Here is a 23,997-nt window from a genome sequence, read left to right as displayed (position 1 = left end):
CCCGCACTGCAGGCTGCAGAGGCTGGACCTGGCCCCCTCCCGCAGGGGCCCCGCATCTGCCGCCCCCGGTTCTCTTCTACGGGGGTCCCAACCTCCGGCTGTGCTTTAAAAACACCTGGGGAGCTTTTTATTTTATGTGGCAGTAGAGCCGTTTACCTGTTGTGCTGGTTTCATGTGCACAGCAAAGCGACCCGGCCATACATATACATGTATGCACTCTCCCCCAAACTCCCCTCCCATCCAGGCTGCCACATAACATTGAGCAGAGTTCCCTGTGCTCTGCAGTAGGTCCTTGTTGGGTATCCATTTTAAATATAGCCGTGTGTACATGCCAATCCCCAACTTGGGGAGCTTTTTAATCGCTCGTACCAGGGCCCCCTGCCAACCCGGCAATTCTGACTTAATAATCCCGGGTGCAGCTTGGGCATCGCAATTTTTAAACACCCCCTGGTGCTTCTCCTGCTCGGAATCCAGGTGCGCGAGGGGTCCCCGCGACAGAATCTCCAGCTCCTGCATCCGGCCGCCTGGGAAAAAAAGAGAGCGCGCGCCCACACGGCGGGCGGGGTCCCCGGGCGCCCCACCCCCGCGCGGGCGCGGCCGTCCCGCCCTTGGACGTGGTCTCCGGCGGCGCGGGGATAAATCCGGAGCCTCGCGAGGCTGAGAGCCAGTGACGCGGGACCCGCGGCGGAGCAGACCGACTTCTCGGCCGCAGCGAGGGCAGCGCGTACCGGGTGAGTAGCCGAGGCCCGCCGGCTGCGTTAAGGTCAAGGGGGGGCGGCGCCTCGAGACGGCGCAGCCCGGGAGCCTGGGCGGCGGGGACGAGCGCGGGCCCCCGAGGAGTGAGCTGGTGGCCTCCCGCCCCATCCCGGAGCAGCGCGGGGCTGATCCCTGGTCCCCTCGTCTTCTCCGGGGCATTCTGACCAGGTGCCCTGCTCCCCGCTGCTCTGTGCATCTGCCTGTCCCTCCCCAGCCATCCCCCCGCATTCACCCCATTCCGCCCCCCGCCCCCTGGTACCAGGGCCGACTTGCGGCCGCGCCCTGGCCGGGGAAGCGGAAGTCACCTGTTTAGGCTGCACCACGTTAACTCAGCTTTTGGACCAAGGGGGTAAACCATGGGATGGAGACACCAAAGAAGTCTTCAGCCTGATGATTAAATTTAATGCACATGCTCCCTGACTTCCTAAACTTTATACTAAAACAGAACCAGACGTTTACCTGGGTTCCTATGCATGCTATAACCGTCTTTCTTTGGTATAGCTGAGGATCCGAAGTTCATATGCTAGCAGGAACACCAATCACAGCCTTAGCTATTATTTACTTTGCTGTCACGTGCCTGGCACTGTTTTGGCAAGGCTTCCACGTTATGGGGAGCGGGGGGGGGGGGGGGGGGGGTGGAGGGGTGCGTAACCTGGCGGGGGCTGAGATCCAGCCCAGCGCGACTCCTCTTGCCCCGACCCCACGCCACGCCCTCCTCTACCTCTTGGAGAGGGCTGCCCGCAGCAATGGGGACTTTTTTGTTTTTCCCCAATCTGCTCAGAAGTTTCCTACGGGGTAGTAGTGACCATACTACCCTCCTTTCCTTAATACCTGTATTAACCTCATTTAACTTGCACACCTTCCCTATTTCGTAAATGTTGGCATGTACCCGTAGAATCCCCCTATTTAGATGAGGAAACTGAGGCAGAAGAGATGCAACAGTTTTTAGCAAGGATGCTGAGAAGTCAGTGGCAGATCCAGAATTCCAACCCAAACTTTAATCTCTAGACCTCACTACCTGTGCAGGTACCCAGCAGACACCCTAAACCCCAAATGAGGGAGACCGCAGGATGCTAGGCTCTGGAGAACCTAGGAAGAATCTGCCAGGACAGGGATTAACAAGGGGCTTGTTTTAGGGCTTGCATCATGCCGGCACTGAGACAGCAGAACACCAAAGTCTAGAACCCGGTAACTTCCATGTCAGCCAGCACAGTGGTGAGGCTTCCGGCCACCCTTGTGGTGCTGGAGACACTGAGGAGAGAGGTGTCTCACCAGGGCAGAGACTATGGGAGGCTGCCCACCCCTTCAGCCCCAGGGACCAGCATCATACCTGGCCGGGGTCGGTGCTCAGTAAACATGATAATGAACTCACCTGGCCTGCACGAACTAGCACAGGGAGCCTGGCTAAGCCACACACGTATTCTTCTGGTCCTCAGTCCCATCTGTAGAATGAGCCAAGAAACAACAATTCAGGTCACAATTTCCTAAGGGTCTGACCATGCTTCAAGCCGTCCTGTAGATGAATCTGTGAGAATTGGTCTGTCCTCAGCCAAACTGCAAAGTAAGTGAAGAACCGCTTCACCTCACTAATGATGTCCCTCTTCTGTCCTCATCCCCGCCTCTCAAGTGACCACTCCATTCAGGGAAGCCTTCCACCCACAGCACAGTTTGCCCCTTCTCTCCTCATCCTGAAGCTCTTATACCTTCCCTTCTTTCTCAGCTGGTTGTTAGTGAAGCATCTTACACACTCATTCTCACTAAAGTGTGAGTAACTGATAGGACGGAAGCACTGAGCCTTGTATGTGTTTGTCAAGGGGAGGCCTTTTATTCATTCAGCAGACCTACTGAGTGCCTTCCCGTGGGTCTGAGAAACAAGGTAACATTGGAAAGCACTTACTGCTGGCCAGCACTGTGCTCACACGCACCGCAGACGTTCTCATCCCGTCTGCAAAACCACCCGAGGCCACAGGACTAGTAGAGGTGCGGAGACCGAGGCCCAAAGGGCCTTCGTGGGCCGCCCCAGGTTCCACAGCTAGGCAGGGGCAGGGCCTACCCATCTCCCACCGATATCCTACAATCACAGGGCCGAGTGGGAAGTGATCTGGGCCTCAGAGCATGGGGAAGGGGTACCGTGTGGTGACAGCAAGTCCAGGCGAAAGGTTTCGAACGTCTGGTTACTCCCCTCCAGGTACATTATACAAATAGGGTTTTACGTTTTCCTCTTGAATCTCAGATTTTAAAGAACAACAGTGCAAATACGAAAACAGAAACCTAAACGGAGGTAAAAATAAAACCAGAAGGGAGCAGTTACATCATAAACACCACATGGTCAAGACTTTGACTGTGAATAATCAGGACCTGTGATTATTATGAAGAAAGGTTAACTACGAGAAATAGTGAACTTCTCCTTTGGGTTAAATCTGGGCACGTGTACAGTTCCTGGGTACTGAACCTTTCTGTCACGTGTAATGCTTAGCAGGCATGCAGATAGCAATGACCTTGCTGCTGTGAAGGCAAGTTGGCCGAGATGGTCCCTGTGGGTTCCCTCCCCTTTCTAAGTTCAGAGTCAGCTACCAGGAGAGATGTTTACATCACACTTCTTGGTTTCTTTCACTATTGCAGAAAGTATGAGCTCCATGGAGTAAGCAAGCTCAGAGGGATTGGATACCGAGGTCCTTATGTGAATCTCTCTTGCTTTATAGGTGTCAGCCAGAACATGGCGCCCAACCTGAACTCAGTCAAGAACTTGTTCGTTTTCTTAGGAAAATCAGTGTTTGCCCTTCTGGAGGTTATGGTTTTTACCTTCATCCCAAGGCCACAGAAGAGTGTTGCTGGTGAAATCGTACTTATAACAGGCTCTGGGAGTGGACTTGGAAGGCTCTTAGCCCTCAAATTTGCCCGCCTTGGATCGGTGCTTGTTCTCTGGGATGTCAGCAAGGAGGGGAATGAGGAGACCAGCAAGATGGCTTGGGAAGCTGGAGCCACAAAGGTTTATACCTATACCTGTGATTGCAGCCGGAAGGAGGAAGTGTATAGAGTGGCCGATCAGGTAAACCTGGGGTGCTTGCTGTTTCCTATGGGTAGTGAGAACGCTACGTAAATTCTTTGACATCCATCAGTTTCTTTGTCTGTTTGCCTTCCTCAGTGCTGATGTGCCTCTCTCCCACATCCCTTTACTTTAAAAAATATTGGAGAGTGGGAATTAGGATTTTTGAGTTCTCACTGCATGCAATACACCATGCTTAGCACCCTGTATGAGTTGTATCACAATCCTGTAAAGTCAGGCCTCTTATTATCTCCACATCACAAATAAGAAAATGGAAACTTAGGGCAGGTGAGTCGCTTGCCTGAGAAACACAGGTAATAAGTAGCAGAGCTACAGCTGGGACTTGAGTCTTTTAACTCTGAAGAACGCCCTCTAACCAGCACGTGTGCTGGCTGTGCTGGCCCCCGTTACCGTGCGAGAGATGGGCCGTAGCACCCTTCTTTGAGGGTAAAGAGACTGAGAAACAGGGCTATTAAATAACCTGTTTGGGGTCACCGAGCTAGCACAGGACCAAGCCAGGATGTGAACCCATATCTAGCCTCATTGTAAGTCCAGCTCTTCCCTCTCCCCCAACAGAGCTTTCCATTAACGTGCATTTCTCTTAAGTGGTCATATGAAAATCAGAATATTCATCCTAAAGACTCAACTGCAGCTGCTGCTTTGGCAATGACACAGATGCACTTAGAAAGAACGCTTTCAGGAAACCAGAGCTCCAATAGGCCAGCGGTAAGGGCGTTCTTAGCTCGTGGAGGCACGTACCTGTTTGGAGGCTGCCCCTTTTCCGAGAAGGATTTCTCCACCCGCTCACTGGCACGAGCGCTCCACACATCACTCTCTGCGGCTCTCAGAATTCCCCAGTTTAGCGAGAAGGAAGGAGGCAGACCGGCCTGTGGGAAGGTTCCTGCACAGCTTGTCGGCTCTAACCGGGATCCCCTTGCGGCTTCTCACCTCACTCCCTAGCGCAGGTCCCTGGCCAGTGAGTCTCTTTTAAGTTTGTCTTTTGTCTTTACATTTTATACGTCCGTGACCACCACCGTCACCAATCGCAGGCTGCCCAGCAGAGTCTGGGGATCCAGACCTAACAAACTGGCATGGACTTGTGCAGGGACCACCCTTCAAAGCACAGGGGTGTTTGCTGTGACCACCCTCACAAAGTAAGCTCTTTGCACTTGGAGCGCCAATCGCCCGGCACATTGACTTCCACTGGCTATGACTGACGTCTCCAGCCACTCTTAAGCAGTGATTGGTTCATATTTAAACACAAAAGACCTTAAGATATTGATACTATAAAGCACCCATTTCCACTTCTTGTTCTTGATAGACGAGAGGTACCAGAGAATTTTTTTCCCATAAGAAGGTGTAAACAAGGGGCAAACTTTCAGAGCCAGAAACTTTCTCGATTGCATCCTAAATTTCTCCCAGGCTGTGGATCTCGTTGGCTAGTGGATACCCAGCACGTCAGCCTCCGTGCTGGGACCCAGGCCTTCTGCATCAGCAGATGAGGAAGGTGGCAGCATTTGCCTGGCTTCAGTAGTACCGCCTCCCTGTGCCCAGCTGCACCATCCTCATAGGCAGGTTCACCCCCATACGTGCACACCCACACGTGTGCACACAACACACAGAGCTGGAGATGTAAGTGGTGCTGCAACCAGTGGTGCCCTCCGATTCCGGGGGGACGGGGCCCCTGCTGTGCGACACAGGTCACAGGAATGAAATTCAAAACACAAAGGCAGAGGGACAGCCGCAGCCCCTGCCGTCAAGCCTAGAAATTCCTGTTGCTCATTTCTGACAAAGGGCCTGGGTCACATGCTGAAGGTTTGCTCTAAGGGGAAGGCTCCAGCGGCGCTCCCAGAATTTTTATTCCTGAAGTTTGTTGACACCTACTCTGGCCAGTGTGACAGCAGCAGACGGGGGCCCCCTCTGATCCTCCTTTCACAGATCTTACACCTGAAAGTCTGTGTTGGGGAGAAGAGAACCAGCCAGCTGGTGAAAACAGGACGGACAGGTTCTGAGCTCAACGGTGTGTTTGAAACACGCATGTGAATATCGTACACCCTCCGTTCCCTGCCCGCCCCCATCGCTGTGCGGGCCAGGTCGTGATTTATACGGCATGGCTGTCATGCCTGATGTGCCATCGCATTAATTAAAATGGTGTGCTGCTTACACATCATTTTAGCATAGGACCAAGTTACTAATCACTGAGTATAAGAGTAGCTCTACCTGTAGAAGGAAAGTAGCATTGCAGTGTTGGAACCATCATAGGACGGGAGGAAAATGAGTAGAGAGGCATCAGACTTAGATCTCTGATGTGCCATAAACTCTGCAAAGGAGATAAACATACTTTGTTTTTAGAGCGCATTAACTCAGTCTGAGTTAACAAGGACAGGGAGCATATAAGACTATGGGGAAGTGAAGCTGGATGATGTAAGAAATTACAGGCATACCTCGTTTCATTGCACTTCAAAGGTACTGTGGTTTTTTTTTTTAACCATTTGAAGGTTTTTAACAAATTGAAGGTTTGTGGCAGCCCTGCCTTGAGCAACAGTGTTGTCACCATTTTTCCACCATTTGCTCACTTCCTGTCTCGGGGTCACATTCTGGTAATTCTCACAGTATTTCACACTTTTTCATCATTATTATGTCTGTTCTGGTAATCTGCGATCAGTGATCTTTGTTACTACGATAATTCACTGAAGGCTCAGACGATGGTTAGTATTTTTAGCAAAAAAAAATTTTTAGTTAAGGCAACTTGTCTCTTAGACATAATGCTATTGCACACTTAATAGACTACAGTATAGTGTAAACATGACTTTTATATGCACTGGGAAACCGAAAAATTCGTGTGACTCCGCTTTATCGCGGTATTTGCTTTACTGCGGAGGTCTGGAACCGAAGCCAAAGTATCTCCGAGGTCTGCCTGTGCTGCACTGGTGGTGCTGTTTTCCTTATTCAATTCAGGTTAAGAAAGAAGTTGGAGACGTTTCAATCCTCATCAACAATGCCGGAATCGTAACAGGCAAAAAGTTCCTCGACTGCCCAGATGAGCTTATGGAAAAGTCTATCGATGTGAATTTCAAAGCACATTTATGGGTAATTATTTTTTCTTCTCATTATAAATATAAAGTTACTCTGTCATTTTAAAGTGCCTTCCTCTTGTTCTCTTACAGTAGTATTGGTCTCTAAATAAAGCACAGACTTCTTAATTCTAGCTTGAGCTGTCCTCTCCTGATCCAACTTAACCTACACCTCCCAGCGCCTCTGCTCAGAGAATCCTACAAAGACACAACTGTCCTCTCCTCCTGTCATAATCATGAACTGAAGGCCAGCCTGTGTCAGGTACTATCCCAGGCACCTCATGAAGAAGCCTTAAAACAGCCCAGTGAGACAAGGGACCATAGAAGTTAAAAGTGACCGTGCTTAGACATGACCAGGTGACCTTATCGTTTCCCTAAGAGAGTTCCTGGCTAGAACTCTCTTGAAGTGAAAGGAGGCGTGATTAACAAGCAAGCATCAATCAGGTCTGTTCAGGGCAAACCAAGACACACGGTCACCTTACTCGGCACCTAACCAGGGAAAGGAGAGTTCCCACCAGTCCCACCTGGTGACTACGTGGCTTGAACATTGAGGCACAGCCCTGACTTCCAAGGCGATGTGCCCACATTCAAGCTGCATCTTCCTGGCCTTTGCAAAGACCAGTCACAGCTTCCCCAGCAACACACGTGCCCTCGTTCTGCCCCCCCGTCCCGGCCCTTGCTCACAGCCCGTCCCCCAGACCAGCTCTCTCCATCAGGGAGTGAGAGTTTGCTGGGCATTTCCGAGACCCCCTCCATTCTCCCCACGCCAACCTCAGGGGTTCCTGCCCAGCTCTCCTGTGACAGCCTTCATATGCCATTTGGAGTTTGTAGGTTTTGTGTCCCCGGTTTCACCAAAAACGTAATGCTGCTGGTGGTAGTTTCAGCGTTCCGTATAGTTTTGGGGAGAAAGATGGAAAGATTCCGAGCTAAGGGGCTACCGAGTTCCTTCAGGAACGACTGCAAGTGATTGATGTTGTCTTGTTGCAAGCGCCCCGCTCCTTCTCGAGACAGAAGTTAGGATGTACGGTCAGCGTGAAGATGAGGGCGTCGTCTCCTCAGTGTCCGCTCCCGGGGCTTTGTGTTCCTTCCCCGCCGCTGTCCGCGTCTCCATCCTGGTCTCCTCTTTCTCTCTCCCCTGCTAGTTGCTCGTGAGCTTCTGGCGTTGCCCTGGCCCCTGTCATCCCCTCGAGTCCTCACCCTCTGTACACTCTTCCCAGGCGAGTTCGCAAACGCCCTTTGAGCACCTGCCCGGAGCAGGCACGTGACTGCTGAGGGTCAGAGAGCTCATGGTGACCATGCTCCCAAGGGGCGTGTCCCACAGAGCAGTGACGCCCCTCGTCGTGGACCGTCGGAACTCAGGATGCCGTGGGTCACGCTGAGTTGTTGGCGCCTCTTTGACTCTCCGCTTCTCTCTCTCTCTGTCTTTCTCTCTGTTAGTTTCTCTCTCAAACTCATTGAGATGCAGACAAAGGTTGTCTGACTGTTATTAGAGATCCCGTTTCTCATATTTATTCATATTATTCCTATTTGAAAATATGAATATAAATTTATTTCATGTAAGTATGCAACTATCCATATTTGATTCATTATTCCTTTGTTGCAGAATACATGTCCCAAAATTTATTTCTCTTTTACCTTTTTTCCCCAGGTCCCACAGGAAAGGTGAAGGTATTCTATGTAATACATACTGAGACACAGTGTGTGTCTCCTCTGTCTAACAGATATTCTCCTTTCTGACATGGAATAAAAATAAGAAACCATTATTCAAAGAAGTATAGATGAGTTTAAAAATAAAGTGATATTTTTAAACTGAAGCCAGCAGCCGCATGTCCTGTGAACAATGTTCAGGAAAAATCTGAAATTCAAATATAAGCCCAGGGAGGAAAAAAGGCACCATGAATCGAAATAATCATATCCTTGAGTGCTCTTATTGGTTTGTGGATTGTGGCTGCCACAACTGAGAGTTTCCTATACTGCTTCAATTATTGGCTTAATATTGTGTTTTTAAAAGTCAAATATGAGCAAAATATAAGTCTGAGTAAGTTATTTTTAATAATATTGGAATTGCCGTCAGGAAAGCACTGATACAGGTTAAACAAGTTAAGATGGTTATTTCCCAGATGTTTAAGTTTGAATATCCCAGTGCCTTCAGGTATTTTTTTAAGCTTAAACATTTTTTTTTCAATCACAGTGATCATATAAACATCTGAAAAAAATATAAAATGTGGCATAAAATGTTAAACATTTTACCTTGATCTTCTTAGACTTATAAAGCCTTTCTACCTGCTATGATCGCTAATGACCATGGACATTTGGTCTGCATTTCAAGTTCAGCTGGATTAATTGGAGTAAATGGGCTGGCCGGTAAGAGAAATGTGATATTTCACAATTGCAAAGTTTCTTGTAACTTTAACTTGAGTAATAGCTCTGAATAATCAGCACTGACCTTATGCACTAATAATAAAGGATAATAGATGAAGAGGGATATTCAGTAAGGTAAGTGGTTGAGAACTTCATGGTCCAGCAAAATCACCCAGCAGTTTATACTTACACGAAGTTGAACTATGCACTTCGGAAGCACTAGGTCTTAGGCAATCCCTTGGGTTTAAAAAAAGAGAAAAGAGAGACCCTAGTGATAAATTTCTTACACAAGGGATCAGCTTAGTCACCGTCCCCCAGAACTCCCCCGGCACTGTTATCAGGATGATAAGGGGACCCTCATCCCTCCTAAGTTTCCATTAAGTGGTCTCCCCTAGCCGTGAGTTTAGAGAAAATGTCTTCACCCCAGGAAACTTAAAATTAACCTCTTTGCTTTTCCATTGGTTGGAGACTGGCAGGAACTTGTTGTGACTCCCATTCCCCTGGCAACTGACTTGACATTAGCAGTGGGGAGGGGACAAAGACGTACGCCAAGGTCTTCGGTGAAGGCGGCCCACTGGGGCAGCTGGTTCTAGGAGGAGCGGAAGTCCTGTCCCTCCTGGAGGCTCACCCACCGGAACCCTAACTGCAGCACTCAGTAGTGGACGGCCCAGCCGGCCGACTGGGCCCCGCCTAGTGCTTTTGAGCTGAGCAGTGTGGTTCAAGGTTCACAACACTAGTCTCAGCAGATACGTCTCAGCTACATGGATAGGTTTCTGGAACCACGCATCACCCAAAATATTAGCAGTCTGTACACATCTCCCTGTGCCCTGGATTTCCCTTCCTCTGTCCTCCTTAGAATTCATCAGGTGTTATTATTACCTCTGTCTCGTACATCTGAGAAATCACGGGTCTTTGAAATAATACGGGTGTACTTACAACTCCTCTTAATCCTTTTCCTGGACACAACATCTCTGTCTTCAGACGGACGTCTCTCCCACCCGTGCTCCCCTTAGGAACAAGTGTAAGCCTTTTGAGTTCCCACAGGGTGAGAGGTGGCTCCCCTGTGTCAGAACCTCAGGTATGCTCCTTAGAATGCAGATTCCCTGGCCCTGGGCCGTACCCACACCTCCTCACCTCGGGGGTCGAGGAGCTCAGAGAGCTGCATTTCTACCAAACGACTCAGATGATCCCAGAGGCGGCTCAGGACCCCCCCCTCCCCGCCCCTCCTTCTGTCGGCTCCCCCCCCCCCCCCCGTCTTGGGCAGCCCACACCCGGCATGTGGGGCCTGGATCTTGCCAGCTGGGGGAGCTGCTTCCCACCGGAGCCAGGAAGTGTGCATCATGTGAGGCAGAGGGAAGGGTAAGTCCACCTAGACTCCTCTTCTTCCGCCCACGTTTCCATTTAGCAAATTGAATATTCAGGTGTTTACTTGAAGTGAGTGTAACTGAGGACAGAGAGCTCAAAACTGACACAAATACCAGTTTCCCCTCCCCCCTGCATTTGAAGATGCTTGAGCAGTTTAGGTGGAAGGGACAGAGTCCTTTGTTTCTCTTCCGGAAGTGGAAGAATTAGAGTTGGAAGAAAATTTGATCTGAGTATCATGGCCCACACTGATCTCCATTGCCTAGACTCCCACTTGACCCATTATTTTATTTCTCCTTTTGTGCGTCTTCCTGCCCCGATTGGGCTGCAGTTCTTTGGGACAGGGACAGGACGCACATCTTGAGCCCCATGTCACGGCCGGCAGAGTGTCTGACCATCACTAACACGGGAGTAAAGGCCAGCTGTGTGACCCGCCTCTCAGGAGGCTCCCCGCAGCCCTGCTTCTCCGCGAATCCACGTGGGCATTGTATTCTGACCTTGAGGTGACCGTGGTCCTTCCCACTCACTCCTCGCCCCTTCCAGGTGGAGCAGACCAAGATCATACAGAATAAGAACTCTGAAATTGCTGTCCCGTTCTCTGTTGGTATTCGTGTCACGAGGAAACCTTAATGTAATGACATTTTAAAACTTTACGCTATGCATTAGCATCGTTTGTCTTTTTTCAGATTATTGTGCAACTAAATTTGCAGCCTTTGGATTTGCTGAATCGGTATTTATGGAAACATTTGCCAAGAAACAAAATGGGGTCAAAACCACTATTGTGTGCCCATTTTTTATCAACACTGGAATGTTTGACGGTTGTACTACTGGGTAAGCATGTCCTTTGATTTCAAAGAAACTATGTTTTGAAAAATGACTGGCCATCCATTTTATTGTGTTCTATCTGTTTTCTAAAGTTGTTTAAAAAGATCTTTCCAGCATGCAGCCTGATTCATAAATGGTTTCAGAATTTCTTTCCTCAAATGCGGTTGTGTTTAAGATAACTGGGTTTAAAAGCAATGGGTTATCAAGGCTGTATCCAAGTTGCAGCCACCCTGCGGCCCAGACCTCCTCCCCCATCTCCTCGGCACTCCCATCGCACCCCCTTTCTGCCACCTGACTCCATCCTGCCTTCATCCCTGATTCCACAGAAGGACCAGAAATTGTTGAAGGGGCATAAATACCCAGTCTGCACTCATGAGATGACAGGCAGGTAGTTTTCTTTTCTTTCTTTTTTTGTTTTTTTTTTTTGTTAAATATTTATTTATTTATGTATTTGGCTGCTCCAGGTCTTAGTTGCGGCATGCAGGTAGGATCTAGTTCCCTGACCAGGGATCAAACCCGGGCCCCCTGCATTGGGAGCATGGAGTCTTAACCACTGGACTGCCAGGGAAGTCCTGGCAGTGATTTCTCAAAGACTTGCTTTACAACATTTAGACCATTCATTTAATATGGTTTCACGTATGTGCATATTGTAACATCAGTGTATTAATTAGAATCATTTTTCATTTCGAATCCTAGTTATGCTATTATTTGCCAGGTCGATAATAAGGAAGTAAGTATAGAAAAAGATCAAATCTGGCAAGGAAAGAAGCAAATAAATGATAATGTCTTATAACTGTTTTATCCTATTTTTAAGAATTGCTTTTATTAATTTCTTAATATGTGGCTTTTTTTTTTTTTTTTTTTTTTTGACCCCCTAGCTGTCCTTTTCTGTTACCGATTCTGGAACCAGAATATGCAGTCAGGAAGATAGTAGATGCTATCCTGCAAGAAAAACCATACTTATATATGCCAAGATTTATGTACTTCATAGTGTTTTTAAAAAGGTAACAGTATCTGCTTCTATTACTTCCGTAATGTGTCAGTCGTATCAACAAATTACTCCAGATCCTACAGAGAGGAGCCACTTAAAAAATATCTGTTAAATGAATGAATTTTGATCCCTTGATTGTGCCCATTTGCTGACACAATCTCAAATTTGCATACTTGCAGTGCTTCCCATGAGTCAGAAAATGGAGGTTACATTTACTTTCATAGGCTGTTAGTTCTGGGCCCAGATGGGGAGATATCTGCATAGGTCCTGAGAAGGCTTTGGAAACCCGAAGAAGTTCAGTGACAGGGAACCACATCACACACTCCTTCAAATATCCATTCAATCATCATTAGAGTGGCGAGTGTGTGCCATGCTCTGTTGGCCATCCCAGGATCTGGGTTACAGCAAAGAACAAGAGAGACAAGAGTCCCTGCTCTCATTGGATATTCTCTTCTCGGGGGGGCTGGTGGAGGGAACAAACAAACAAAAAAGTGAAGTAAAAGAAAGATATTCTGGGTGGTCATAAGTGCTATGAAGGAAATACAAAGCAGGAGAAGATGATCCCAGAGCAGGAGGTGGAAGAGTGCACGTCAGGATTTAATTGTCAGTATGGTCCTCACAGGGGTCTCATGGGGAAGGGTCACATTTGACCAGAGACCTGAAGCCGGGGAGGGCAGGAACCACCTGGATATCTGGGGCTGCCCTCGGAGGTACGATGAGCACAGGGCCGTTTTCTTCCCCCCTGCTCCTAGGACGAGTCTCCGGTGTGTTTACTGTGCCTCTCCTCACCCTGCAGTGTGAACGTCAGGATGGACGGGGTCAGAGTGTCAGGAGGGGGGAGCGGGGTGGAGAAGATGAACAGTCTTAGTTGGGTCATGCCAAAGCTCAGAGGAGCTATTGCATCTAATCCTCCCAGTGGTCCCAGAAAGAAAGAGCGATGACCTCTTTTGACAGTGGAAGGAACTGAGTCTCCAGAGGCTAGTAACACTGCGAGTGACAGAACTAGGATGCAAGCCAGGCTCACGACTCCACAGGACTTCACGGCTTCCTATCCATCATTACAGAGTGTAGTGAGGCCTTGGAGACTGAATAATGTAAATAAAGCAAGGAGAGATACAGAGACCCTGGGCCAGTGTCCTCCCACGTGGTGGACAAGCCCTGAGTGACCATGAGGCAGGGACATTCAGGTGGGAGTGTGTGAATGACTTCTTCTGCAACAAGTCAGTGGCCCTGCTTTTCAGCGGAGCCAGTAAAGATGCTTTCATGAATTATAACCAGGAAAGTTCACTCTTGTGTTCTCTTTAGTTTCTTGCCCCTCAAGGTTGGAATGCTTTTGGCTGAGTACATGGGTATCTTTAATTCAATGGATGGCTTCTCTGGCCATAAGAAGAAAGACTGAAGACCAACTCTGGCTGACGTCACCTGATACCCAAAGTTACATAATGTGTGTTTCAATGAAGAAGTGTCTTTGTCCGACAGAATGTATCTGGAAACCACAAGTTCTTCGTCTGCTGTCCGGACTAGTATTTTCAACCAATGCCTTTGAAAATAATGTTGCGTACTGCTTTTCGGTTGAGTATTTTAAATTAAAAAAAAAACAAAAAACAGCCCATCTTTGTCATTTGCTGGCAAGAGCTGTGAAAGTGAGATAACCCTCTCTCTCGTGAACTGCCTTTCGCTTTGCTCTTTGGGGAGGTTGCTCAGATGGGGCTGGCTGCGGTTGAGCCTGCACTGGGCAGCGGAGACGAGGGCTGATGGGTGAGTGCTGAACTGGGTGCCCTCTCTCCAGAGGACACAGAGCTCTGGATTCCCCATTGCCCTGCTCTCAGCCCTGGCCTTGTTGAAACTGTGCCGCCTGGTGTAGGAAGGCCAGCCTCCCATGTCCCCCTCTGCACAGTAGCTACACAAATGCTTGCTTCTACAGCCCTGGGTATCCTGCTGAGGGTACACCAGGGCCACTGTGTCAGGGAGCCTTCCTGCACATTCCCTGGGTGACCCGAGGGGCAGTGATTCTAGACCACACTCTAAATAGGGTCACATTTCTTTCCTAGAAGAGATTCAAGAATGGTTGCTTCTTGCCCTGAAGAAATGATATTCTACTGAGTTAGATGACCTGTTCCCTGTTAAGCCAGAAATCATATCCATGTGGGTAATTTCAAGTGCTTCATTTAGTATTTCAAGTTGGGGTTCTTGTGAGGTATTTTTATCACAGAATGAAAAATTTTATCCATTTGCATTCCTCAGGGCTGCCTTCACTTCAGATCTATTGTATGCTTACAGTTTAATCAACTGGCCAACTCTTTTCACGCTTTGGAGATTAACTATAAAAGCAAGATGAAGAGAAACACGTTAATTACCGTATCCCTGGAGCTCCTTCCCAGGCTGGTGGGAGCGCCTGCCTTGCAAGAGAAAGAGCAGCCTTTGTCTTTTCCCATCCTTTGGTGGAGCGCGGGAAGGGATGAGAAGTATCCTGGAAGACCCTGTGAGAGTCAAAAGAAATGAGAGTTTGAATATCTTGGGGGTAAGATTCTCTTAGAGGAGCGACCATCTCAGGGAATGCGGCATCTGGGATTCATTGTGGACTGATTTCTCTTGAGCTTCCTGCGTGGCTCTGACAGCTCCGCCCCTGTATTTCCTTTCCCTTCAGAAAGCCTTTTAAAAAAAACTCCTTTTGTGATCCTAAAAACGATAGCTCATATTCATCGCGCCTGGCACGAAGCTAAGCGCTTTACACACGTTATTTCATTAAACCAGAATCATGAAGGTATTTGGCGTATGCCGAAGAAGAAAAGGCGTTTTATTTCGCGAGGGTGACATCCTTCTCAACCGGAGACGTGCATTCAGAGGATCAAAGGCCCGCTTACACCAACCAACTCATGCTCCAAATCCTTGGTTAACAAGGTTAATTAAGAGAGAGGCACAATATTGCTCCTATATTACAATTCCAAAAGCGTATATTCTAGGGGCCTATCTATTTAGTTGAAGAATAAAGAAGAGACTCTCAGGGGATTTTGTAGAACAAAGGTCTGGGGCAGAGTGGGCACCACCACATCATAACAGCGTTAACAGCAATTATTTCTAATTGGAGTGCATCTGGGCTGGACGACTACAAAGGCCTGAAATTTAATTGTGGTTTTACAGTACCCATACAATTGTCTAAGTGAATTCAGATTTATTTGAAGCGTTCACAGGAGAAGAGACCACATGTAAATTAGAGGATTCTAGAGGGTAACAAATAACAAGCTGGTTTAATACCACAGGGGAGCAAGTGTCCTCAGTGTGTGTTTCCGAGCAGTTTCCATCTGAAATTTAATCCTAAGGAAGCCATGATCAAGAGCCCAACACCTAAGGAGGCCTTAAGACTGGAAAGGCTGGAAAACAAGGGCTGTCCCCAGAAGTGGGCACCCTGCCCTCCAGATGGCATCATCCTGTAGTTGGCACGCTGCTCAAGAATGAGGAAGAACGCTTGGTATTAGAAGGAGTTTGGCTGGGGAAAACGTGTGACCATGGTTTTGGGGGGTTTGGGGGGCTTGGGTTTTACATTGTGATGTTGTATTAGCTCAGGCTGCCATGACAAAATACCACAGACTGGGGGGGCTTAAACAACAAAGGTTTATTTTCTCACAGTTCTGAAGGCTGGGAAGGGCAAGGTCAAGGTGCCAGCTGGTTCAGTTTCTGGTGAGGGCTCTTCCTGGCTTGCGGCCAGCCCTCTTCTCACTGTGTTCTCACGTGGCCTTTCTTCCACGTGTGGCCATGGAGAGAGAGATCATGCTCTTCCTCTTCCTATAAGGGCACCAACCCTATCACGAGGGCTCAACCCTCATGACCTAATTGACCCTAGTTACCTCCCCAAGGCTCCACCTCCAAATATCATTACACTAGGAGTCAGGGCTTCAAACACCACATCCTATCCGCCAGAATTAGTCACATGACTAAACCAGCCTGCAATGGATGCTAAGTGTGGTCCCCGTTTTGCCCTGAATGAACAAGCTAAAGATCAGGGGTTATATCACTGTAGAAAAGGATAAAAACAGGTGTTGGTGTCAACTTACAGTTCTGTCACAGTCTGCTTCCCTAAATATCTATGTATCCTCTTATCAGATGGAACCCACAGACCCACTCCACCTCAAAGCCCTTCCCACTCACTGCATGTCTTGCAAAGTCCAGAACTTTGCTCTGTCCTGGCTCTGCTCTCTTACTGGCATCTATGCCCTGCCTCTCTCTCTTCCCCCGTCCCTCCCCATCTAGTAAAGACTCCCTTGGGGCCATCTGAAGCATAGCTTTAGGGGAAAAACCTATCATTTGATGATTGCTACTGTGCTGGATACCATGTCTGGCAAACAGCCTTTAATGGAAGGTGCTGGAAAAAGGCTTAGGACCACAGTCCTACTCTGCTAAGGCCATTGTCCGGAATCCACACTTCCAAGGGCTTCTCATCAGACACAGAGGGTGTTGGCTGTTTCAACCATCCGAGGCTCTAGATTGTAGGTAGAGAGGGCCTCCTGGAAACAGACTTTTATTCCCTCACACCTCCGTTTGCACGTGGGTGCTCTCCAGCCTGGGTTCAACTCTGGGAGACACCACTTAAAGCAGCAGAAACATCCAAGTCATAGCAAAATTCTGAATTTGTCTTACCTTTTCCCCTCATGCTACAATCTCCCTCAGCAGGTGACAGAGCTTTCAAGGTAGAGTAAGGTCAATTTGAACTAAATGTTTCCACTGCCAAATACGGATCCCCAGATTTCTGGTCTGTACGATTCTGAGCCCTTGCCACCTCCCACCTGAGAACTTGAACTTACACCACATCTTTTCATTTCTGCCGTATGCAGTGCTGCTTGACAAGGTACTGAGTTCTATATTAATTTAAAAATGATGTTCAGCTGTAATAATGTTCGTAAATAACAGTGAGGTAGAAACTATGAGTGTGTTCTCTCTGTTGTGTGAAAGTCCAGAGGTGAGTGGACCACGCCTTCTCTGCTGGTTCCGCTCTATGAAGTTCCAGGGACCTGGGCTACGGACAGGTCCTCACTCGGCCATCCCTGCAGTGTCGCCACCATCATCACCGCCAAGATGGCAGCCATCATAGAACCTTCCAGGCAGCAGATGTAGGAAGGGGTAAGGATGAAAATGACATAGGCACCAATTTGCCTTTTAAGGATATTTCTAGAAACAGCCACACAACACTCTCTTCAAATATTATTAGTCAGATGCAAGTGAGACTGGGATTGTAGCTTTTATTACAGCAGCCATGACTCCATCTAATAACGGCAGAGATTTCTAAACGTGGGAAAATGGGCATTAGTAATCTTGGCCACAGGCGCTCCCAAGTCATAGAAGAGGATTCGAATCAGTTCAGCTATGCAACTTAGGTCAAGTGATTTGAACTTTCTGAAACCCTTTTCCAATTCTGCAAATGACTGTAATTCCTCTTTTGACTGTTACAAGGATTAAATGAGTTGACGGTGATAAAATGCCTAATGTAGGGTCTGGTACATACCAACACTCAATAAACATCAGTTTCTACTATGTCCCCTATGTAAACTCTGATCTTAAACTTCTAGTTTGTAGCAATGAGTCTGGTACCACTTGAAATCTCTTTGTAACACATTTCCGTTGACATTTTTTAACCTGTTTGTTAAGGGTATTTTAGTATTTATTCAGAGCTATGGATTTTTTTTTATATATAGAAATTTATTTATTTTATTTATTTATTTTTGGCTGCGTTGGGTCTTCGCGGCTGCGCGCAGGTTTTCTCTAGTTGTGGCGAGCAGGGTTTACTCTTCATTGCGGTGTGCGGGCTTCTCATTGCGGTGGCTTCTCTTGTTGCAGAGCTTGGGCTCTAGGCATGTGGGCTTCAGTAGTTGTGGCACACGGGCTCAGTAGTTGTGGCTCGCGGGCTCTAGAGCGCAGGCTCAGTAGTTGTGGCACACGGACTTAGTTGCTCTGCGGCATGTGGGATATTCCCGGACCAGGGCTCAAACTCTTGCCCCCCTGCATTGGCAGGCGGATTCTTAACCACTGCACTGCCAGGGAAGTCCTGGAGCTATGGATTTTTATAGAATAAATATTCTTTTAATTCTTTGTTATCTAAAAGAATTTGCCTGCCTTTGGGAGTATACCAAAAAAGAGAAAATATAATGTTCTCCTTTGATTCTTATTCATGTTACTATTCAGTATACTCTACATAGGCCACTTATGTTGATATAGTTTTGGATAAACTTTGGATCTTAATTCTCTTTCTCCTTATGGTTCCTATTTTTTCTCTCTTTCCTTCTGACTTCCTCCTTTCTAACTTCTCTGTTTCTCTATCTCTTCCTTTCTTCCTTTCAAAAAAATTACGTTTCAGTCACTTTGCAAAGTACTATGTACTAGGTATGCACATATTTAATATATGTTACAGGCTATTAAATGGAACATTTTCTTGACATCTTGAAATTTTGGCTGAAGCCACAAAGCTGTTAACATGGAGGGTAAGGACCTTTATCTTCTAAAAAACAGTGCTAAACATAAGCACGCAGGACTAGCTGATAGATGCCAACTCCTGGTTTCAGGTTTCATCTTCTGAACGTTGGGTTTCATCTTCTAAACGTCAGGTTTCATCTCTGACATGAAGTCATCATTCCCATCTTAAACGACAAAATCTGGATAAACTGAAAATAAATTACTTTTCTCTGACCCATCAGAAAACTGAGGGCAAAACCTACTGTACAGCACAGGGAACTATACTCAATATTTTGTAATAACCTATAAGGGAAAATAATCTGAAAAAGAATATATATATATATATATATATATATATATATATATATATATATATATACTTAATTTATATATATATATTACATATATATGTAAAACAATCACTTTGCTGTACACCTGAAACTAACACAACACTGTAAATCAACTATACTTCAATTAAAAAATTTTTTAAGAATAAAATAAAATATATAATGGAATCTTTTATACCAAATTCTGTGTAGTTTTGGGGTTAAATGTGATTATAGCTGCATGCGGTTTATTATCTTGCTGCAAAATATGGATGAGATCATTAGTTTAATGATTTAAACCTCCCAATAAAAAGAAATTAACATTAAAAAAAAGAAGAAGAAAACTGAGGGCAAACCAGCACTGCAAATTCTGGAGAAGTTGGTTCAGAGAGACAGAGCCAAGATCTACTTACCTGGAGCAGAAACCACTGGAGCTATAAAGTGGTCGGAACACTTAAATGGCAATTCTGACAAATCGCTAGAGGCTGAGGATGAACTAATATGACAGTGAGAAACTCTTGGGAATCAAAGTCTTAAGGGCCCTCACACTTACGTGGGCTTTACCTCTGGGAATCCTAGCAGGTTCTCACAGTGAAGGTCTGAGAAAGATCCCTTCCTGGCTCTGGGGAAGAGGGATCATTGTGAAAGAAGCCCAGGGCTTTCCCCACACAAAGCACTCTCCAGGGGAAGGAACTTTGCCAAAGCCTTATCTCAGCAGGACGAAGGTCATTCTACCCGCTTCCAGCTCTACTGTCTCACCTAAGAGGAGAAAATAGTCAGCTCGGGCCAGGGCTTTCAGGAAGTGGATTGGGAACACTGCAACCAGGGAAAGAAGACGGACAGGGAAAAAGCTACACTCCTGGAAAACATTTATGAAGATTACAGCTCTGAGAAACAGGTCCCCTAGAAGGTGAGGCTCAGTCAGAAGTTTGTAGACTGCTACCCTTCTCCCCACACCTTACTGCACACCAACAGGGCTCCAGTGTAATAGCAGTGGATTATAGCTGAAAACATTGCAACATACAAGCTCTCTCTCTAAAAAGAAATACTTAGGGAAACCCAAACACCAGAGGGGAGACAGAAACAAGGGTCATAGAGGGATTTGAAGCCTCTGGCACTTAGAGCTACAGTAAACATTAAATATAGCCCAGCCCCTAAATAGATTAACATCAACCCTCACACCAAAAGCCTATTTACCCCAGTTCCCATAACCCAATAAAACATGCTTGGCTTTCAACCAAAAATTACAAAGCATGCCAAAAAGCAAGAAAAAACAGTCTAAAGAGACAAAGTATTATCAAAACCAGACTCAGATATGACACAGATGTTCAAATTATTGGGCAAGGAATTTAAAATAACTATGATTAATATATTAAGGACTCTAATGGAAAAAGTAGATAACATGCACAAACATGCACATAATTGTGATACTGTGATTTATATTAAGATATATATATTCCTCTTCCCCATTTCTGGCACAGAGCTCCTAAAACCCTCGCAATTCCTAAGTGATAAGAATGATAAAGATGAAATGGGTGCCCTATTATTCATCTGACAAGTTCCTTTCACCCACACCTGAGTTTATATTAATGAGGGGACTTTTGGAAAGCCCGTAAGGGTGCAAGCTGGTTGCCTGGGAAACCTTTGGGGAGGGAAGAGGGACCGGAGGTTGAATCAGTCACCAATGGCCAATGATGTAATCTCATGCCTATGTAATGAAGCCTCCATAAAACCCAAAGGACAGCCTTCAGAAAGCTTCCACGTTGGTGAATGCATCCCCATGGCTGGAGGATGGGCACCCCCAGTTCCATGGGCACAGAAGCTCCTGCACTTGAGACCCTTCCCAGCTCTACCCTATGGACCTCTTCTCCTGGCTATTCATCTGTATCCTTTTTAATAAACTTATAAATGTAAGTTTCTCTGACTTCTGTGAGCCCTTCTAGCAAATTAATCAAACTGGAAAAAGGAGTCATGGGAACATGCAGTGTCAAGCCAGTTGGTCAGAAACGCAGGTGACAACCTGTGCTTACAATTGGCATCTGCAGTGGGGGCAGTCTTATGGGACTGAGTCCATAACCTGTAGGATCAGATGCTCTCTCCAGGTAGATAGTGTCAGAACTGTGTTAATTTATAAGACACCTGGTCAGTGTCCCCTGAGAACTGGAAAATTGCTTAAACCCCACACATCTGGTGTCAGAAGTGTTGTGAGTGTGGTAGTCTTCCCAACTCAGTTGGTGGTGTTGGAAAACAGCCATCAGAGTAATGTAAACAGAGAGATGGAAACTCTAAGAAAGAATCAAAAAAAAGTTAGAACTCAAAAGCATCATAACAGAAATGAATGCCTTTAATGGGCTCATTAGTAGACTAGACACAGCCAAGGAAAGAATCAATGAAATTAAAGATGAGTCGATGGAAAATTCCCAAATTGAAATGGAAAGAGGAAAAGATGGGGGGGGAAAAACATCCAAGAACTGTGGGGCAATTTCAAATGTGTATCATAGGCATAACTGGAATACCAGAACATAAAGAAAGAGAGTAGAAAGCAGAAGAAATATTCCAAGTAATAATGGCTGAGAACTTTCCAAAATTAATGACAAACACCAAACCACAGATTCAGAAAGCTCAGAGAACAACAGCAGGGTAAATACCAAATACACACGTACACACACACATATATCATATTCTAACTACAGAAAAATCAAAGACAAAAAAAAAGAGAAAATTTTTAAAGAAAAATCTTTAAAGAAGCCAGAGAATAAAAAAACACCTTACAGCTAAAGGAACAAGGATAAGAATTTCAGGGTGCTTTCATTAGAAACTATGTGAGAAAGAAGAATGTGGAATTTAAATATGTAAAGTGTTCAAGGAAAAAAACTACCAACCTAGAACTCTATATCCAGCAAAATTATCCCTCAAAAGTAAAGGAGAAAGAAAGACTTTCTCACACAAAAACTGAAGGAATTCATCACCAGTAAACCTATCTTATAAGCAAGAAATGTTAAAAGGAGTTCTTCAGAGAGAAGAAAAATGCTATGTAGGTCTGAATTTGGATCTATATAAAGAAAGGAATAATGTTAGGAATAAATGAAGGTACAACAAAACTTTTTATTTTTATTATTTAATTGACCTAAAAGATAATTATGTGTTTAAAGGAATAATAGCATCAATGTATTATATGGTTATAGCATGTAGATAAGTGGAATGAATAACAGCAACGTCACAAAGAATAGGAGGAAAGAATTGGTAATACTCTGTTATAAAGTACCTGCAGGCCACACAACACTATATGGTTTACTTCAGAGTGGACTTAGATTAGTTAAAACTACATATTGTAAACTCGGGAGCAACCGTTAAAAAAATTTTTGATGTATAATCAATATGATAAGTGGGGAGACAAAATAGAATCATATAAAATGTTCAATTAAAACCAGAGAAGGCAGAAAAAGAGGGGGAAAAAAAGAACAAATGTAACAGTAGAAATCCTTAATTCATCTACATAAATAATCACTATAATGTGAATGATTAAATACACCAATTAAAAGACAGAGATTGTCATAGTGGATTAAAAAAACAGGACTCAACTATATATTACATATATAATTTATATATTAAATATAAAGACTCAGGTAAAAAGTAAAGGGATGAAGAAAGATATACCATAATAATACTAATCAAAAGAAAGCTGGAGTAGTTATATTAACTTCAGACAAAGCAGACTTCAGAACAAGGGAGTTTATCAGGGATAGAGAGAAGCATTGCTTAATGATAAAGGGGTCAATTCTCTCTGAAGATCTAACAATTTTAAATGTGTATGCGTCTAACAACAGAGAGTCAAAATACGTAAGGCAAAAACCGATAGAACTGAAAGGAGAAATTTTAAATCTACTATTATAGTTAGAGGCTTCAATGTCCCTCAATCAGTAATGCATAGATAAAGCAAGTAGAAAATCAATAAGGATACAGATAATCTGGACAGCACTGTCAGTGGACCTAATTGACATGTATAAAATATGCCATCCAACAACAGCAGAATATACATTCTTCTCAAGGTCATCTGGAACATCCACCAAGAGAGACCACATACCAAGCCATAAAAGATACCACAACAAATTTACAAAAATGGAAATCATACAAAATATGTACTCTGACCGAAATGGAATTAAACTCGAAACCAGTAACAGAAAAATATCTGGAAAGCCCACAAATATGTGGAAATTAAACAACGTATTTCTAAATAACCTGTCTCAAGAGAAACTTAAACATAAAACATATTTTGAACTAAGTGAAAATGAAAATACAACTTACCAAAATGTATGGAGGGAAATTTATATCATTAAAACTATCAATTAGAAAAGAAGAAAGCTCTCAAGACAACAACCTAAGCTTCCACCGTAAGAAACCAGAAACAAGAAGAGCAATTTAAACCTAAAGTAAGCACAAGTAAAGAAACAGTAAAAATTAGAATAGAAATCAATAAAACTGAAAAGAGGAAAACAGTAGAAAAAATCAATATAATGCTAACAGAGGAGATAAAATGGAATCATAAGAAATGCTCAAAACCAGAGGAAGCAGCACAGGAGATCAACAAAATTGATAAGCCTCTAGTTTTCTCAATGTCTGGTGGAAAAGTCATCAATGCATTCTTTCTAAAGTTGACTTAAATTATCATGGACCTCAGATCTTAACTCCTGCATAAAATTTTTAGAGCAAGTTTATAAAAGTTCATTTATAAATCTAACTGGATTTTATTTCAGTATTAATCAACCAACCTATTTGTAGAGTGGCTGGAAGGCTGGGAGTTTTCAGTGGCCCAGC

At 45.3% G+C, this 23,997-nt stretch overlaps 1 protein-coding gene across 2 annotated transcripts; it reads left to right on the top strand.

Annotated features, from left to right (window-relative positions):
- The first annotated feature begins 627 nt into the window (after window positions 1–627).
- Window positions 628–14,022, top strand: LOC137751135 (epidermal retinol dehydrogenase 2-like). Of its 2 annotated transcripts, none has more exons than XM_068525570.1 (7): window positions 628–731; window positions 3,459–3,805; window positions 6,761–6,892; window positions 9,141–9,240; window positions 11,286–11,430; window positions 12,303–12,428; window positions 13,721–14,022. In XM_068525570.1, exons 2-7 carry the CDS (start codon window positions 3,473–3,475, stop codon window positions 13,812–13,814), a joined length of 930 nt encoding a protein of 309 aa, XP_068381671.1. In that variant the 5' UTR covers window positions 628–731; window positions 3,459–3,472; the 3' UTR covers window positions 13,815–14,022. The 2 variants fall into 2 exon arrangements, with proteins under 2 accessions (XP_068381671.1, XP_068381672.1); XM_068525571.1 differs by lacking the exon at window positions 13,721–14,022 and adding an exon at window positions 11,751–11,808 and having other exon boundaries at window positions 12,303–12,398.
- Window positions 14,023–23,997: the final 9,975 nt, after the last annotated feature.

Source organism: Eschrichtius robustus, chromosome 17 (genome assembly GCF_028021215.1).
Source record: "Eschrichtius robustus isolate mEscRob2 chromosome 17, mEscRob2.pri, whole genome shotgun sequence".
NCBI classification, from domain to species: domain Eukaryota; kingdom Metazoa; phylum Chordata; class Mammalia; order Artiodactyla; family Eschrichtiidae; genus Eschrichtius; species Eschrichtius robustus.
This window is presented reverse-complemented; position numbering and strand designations above follow the sequence as displayed.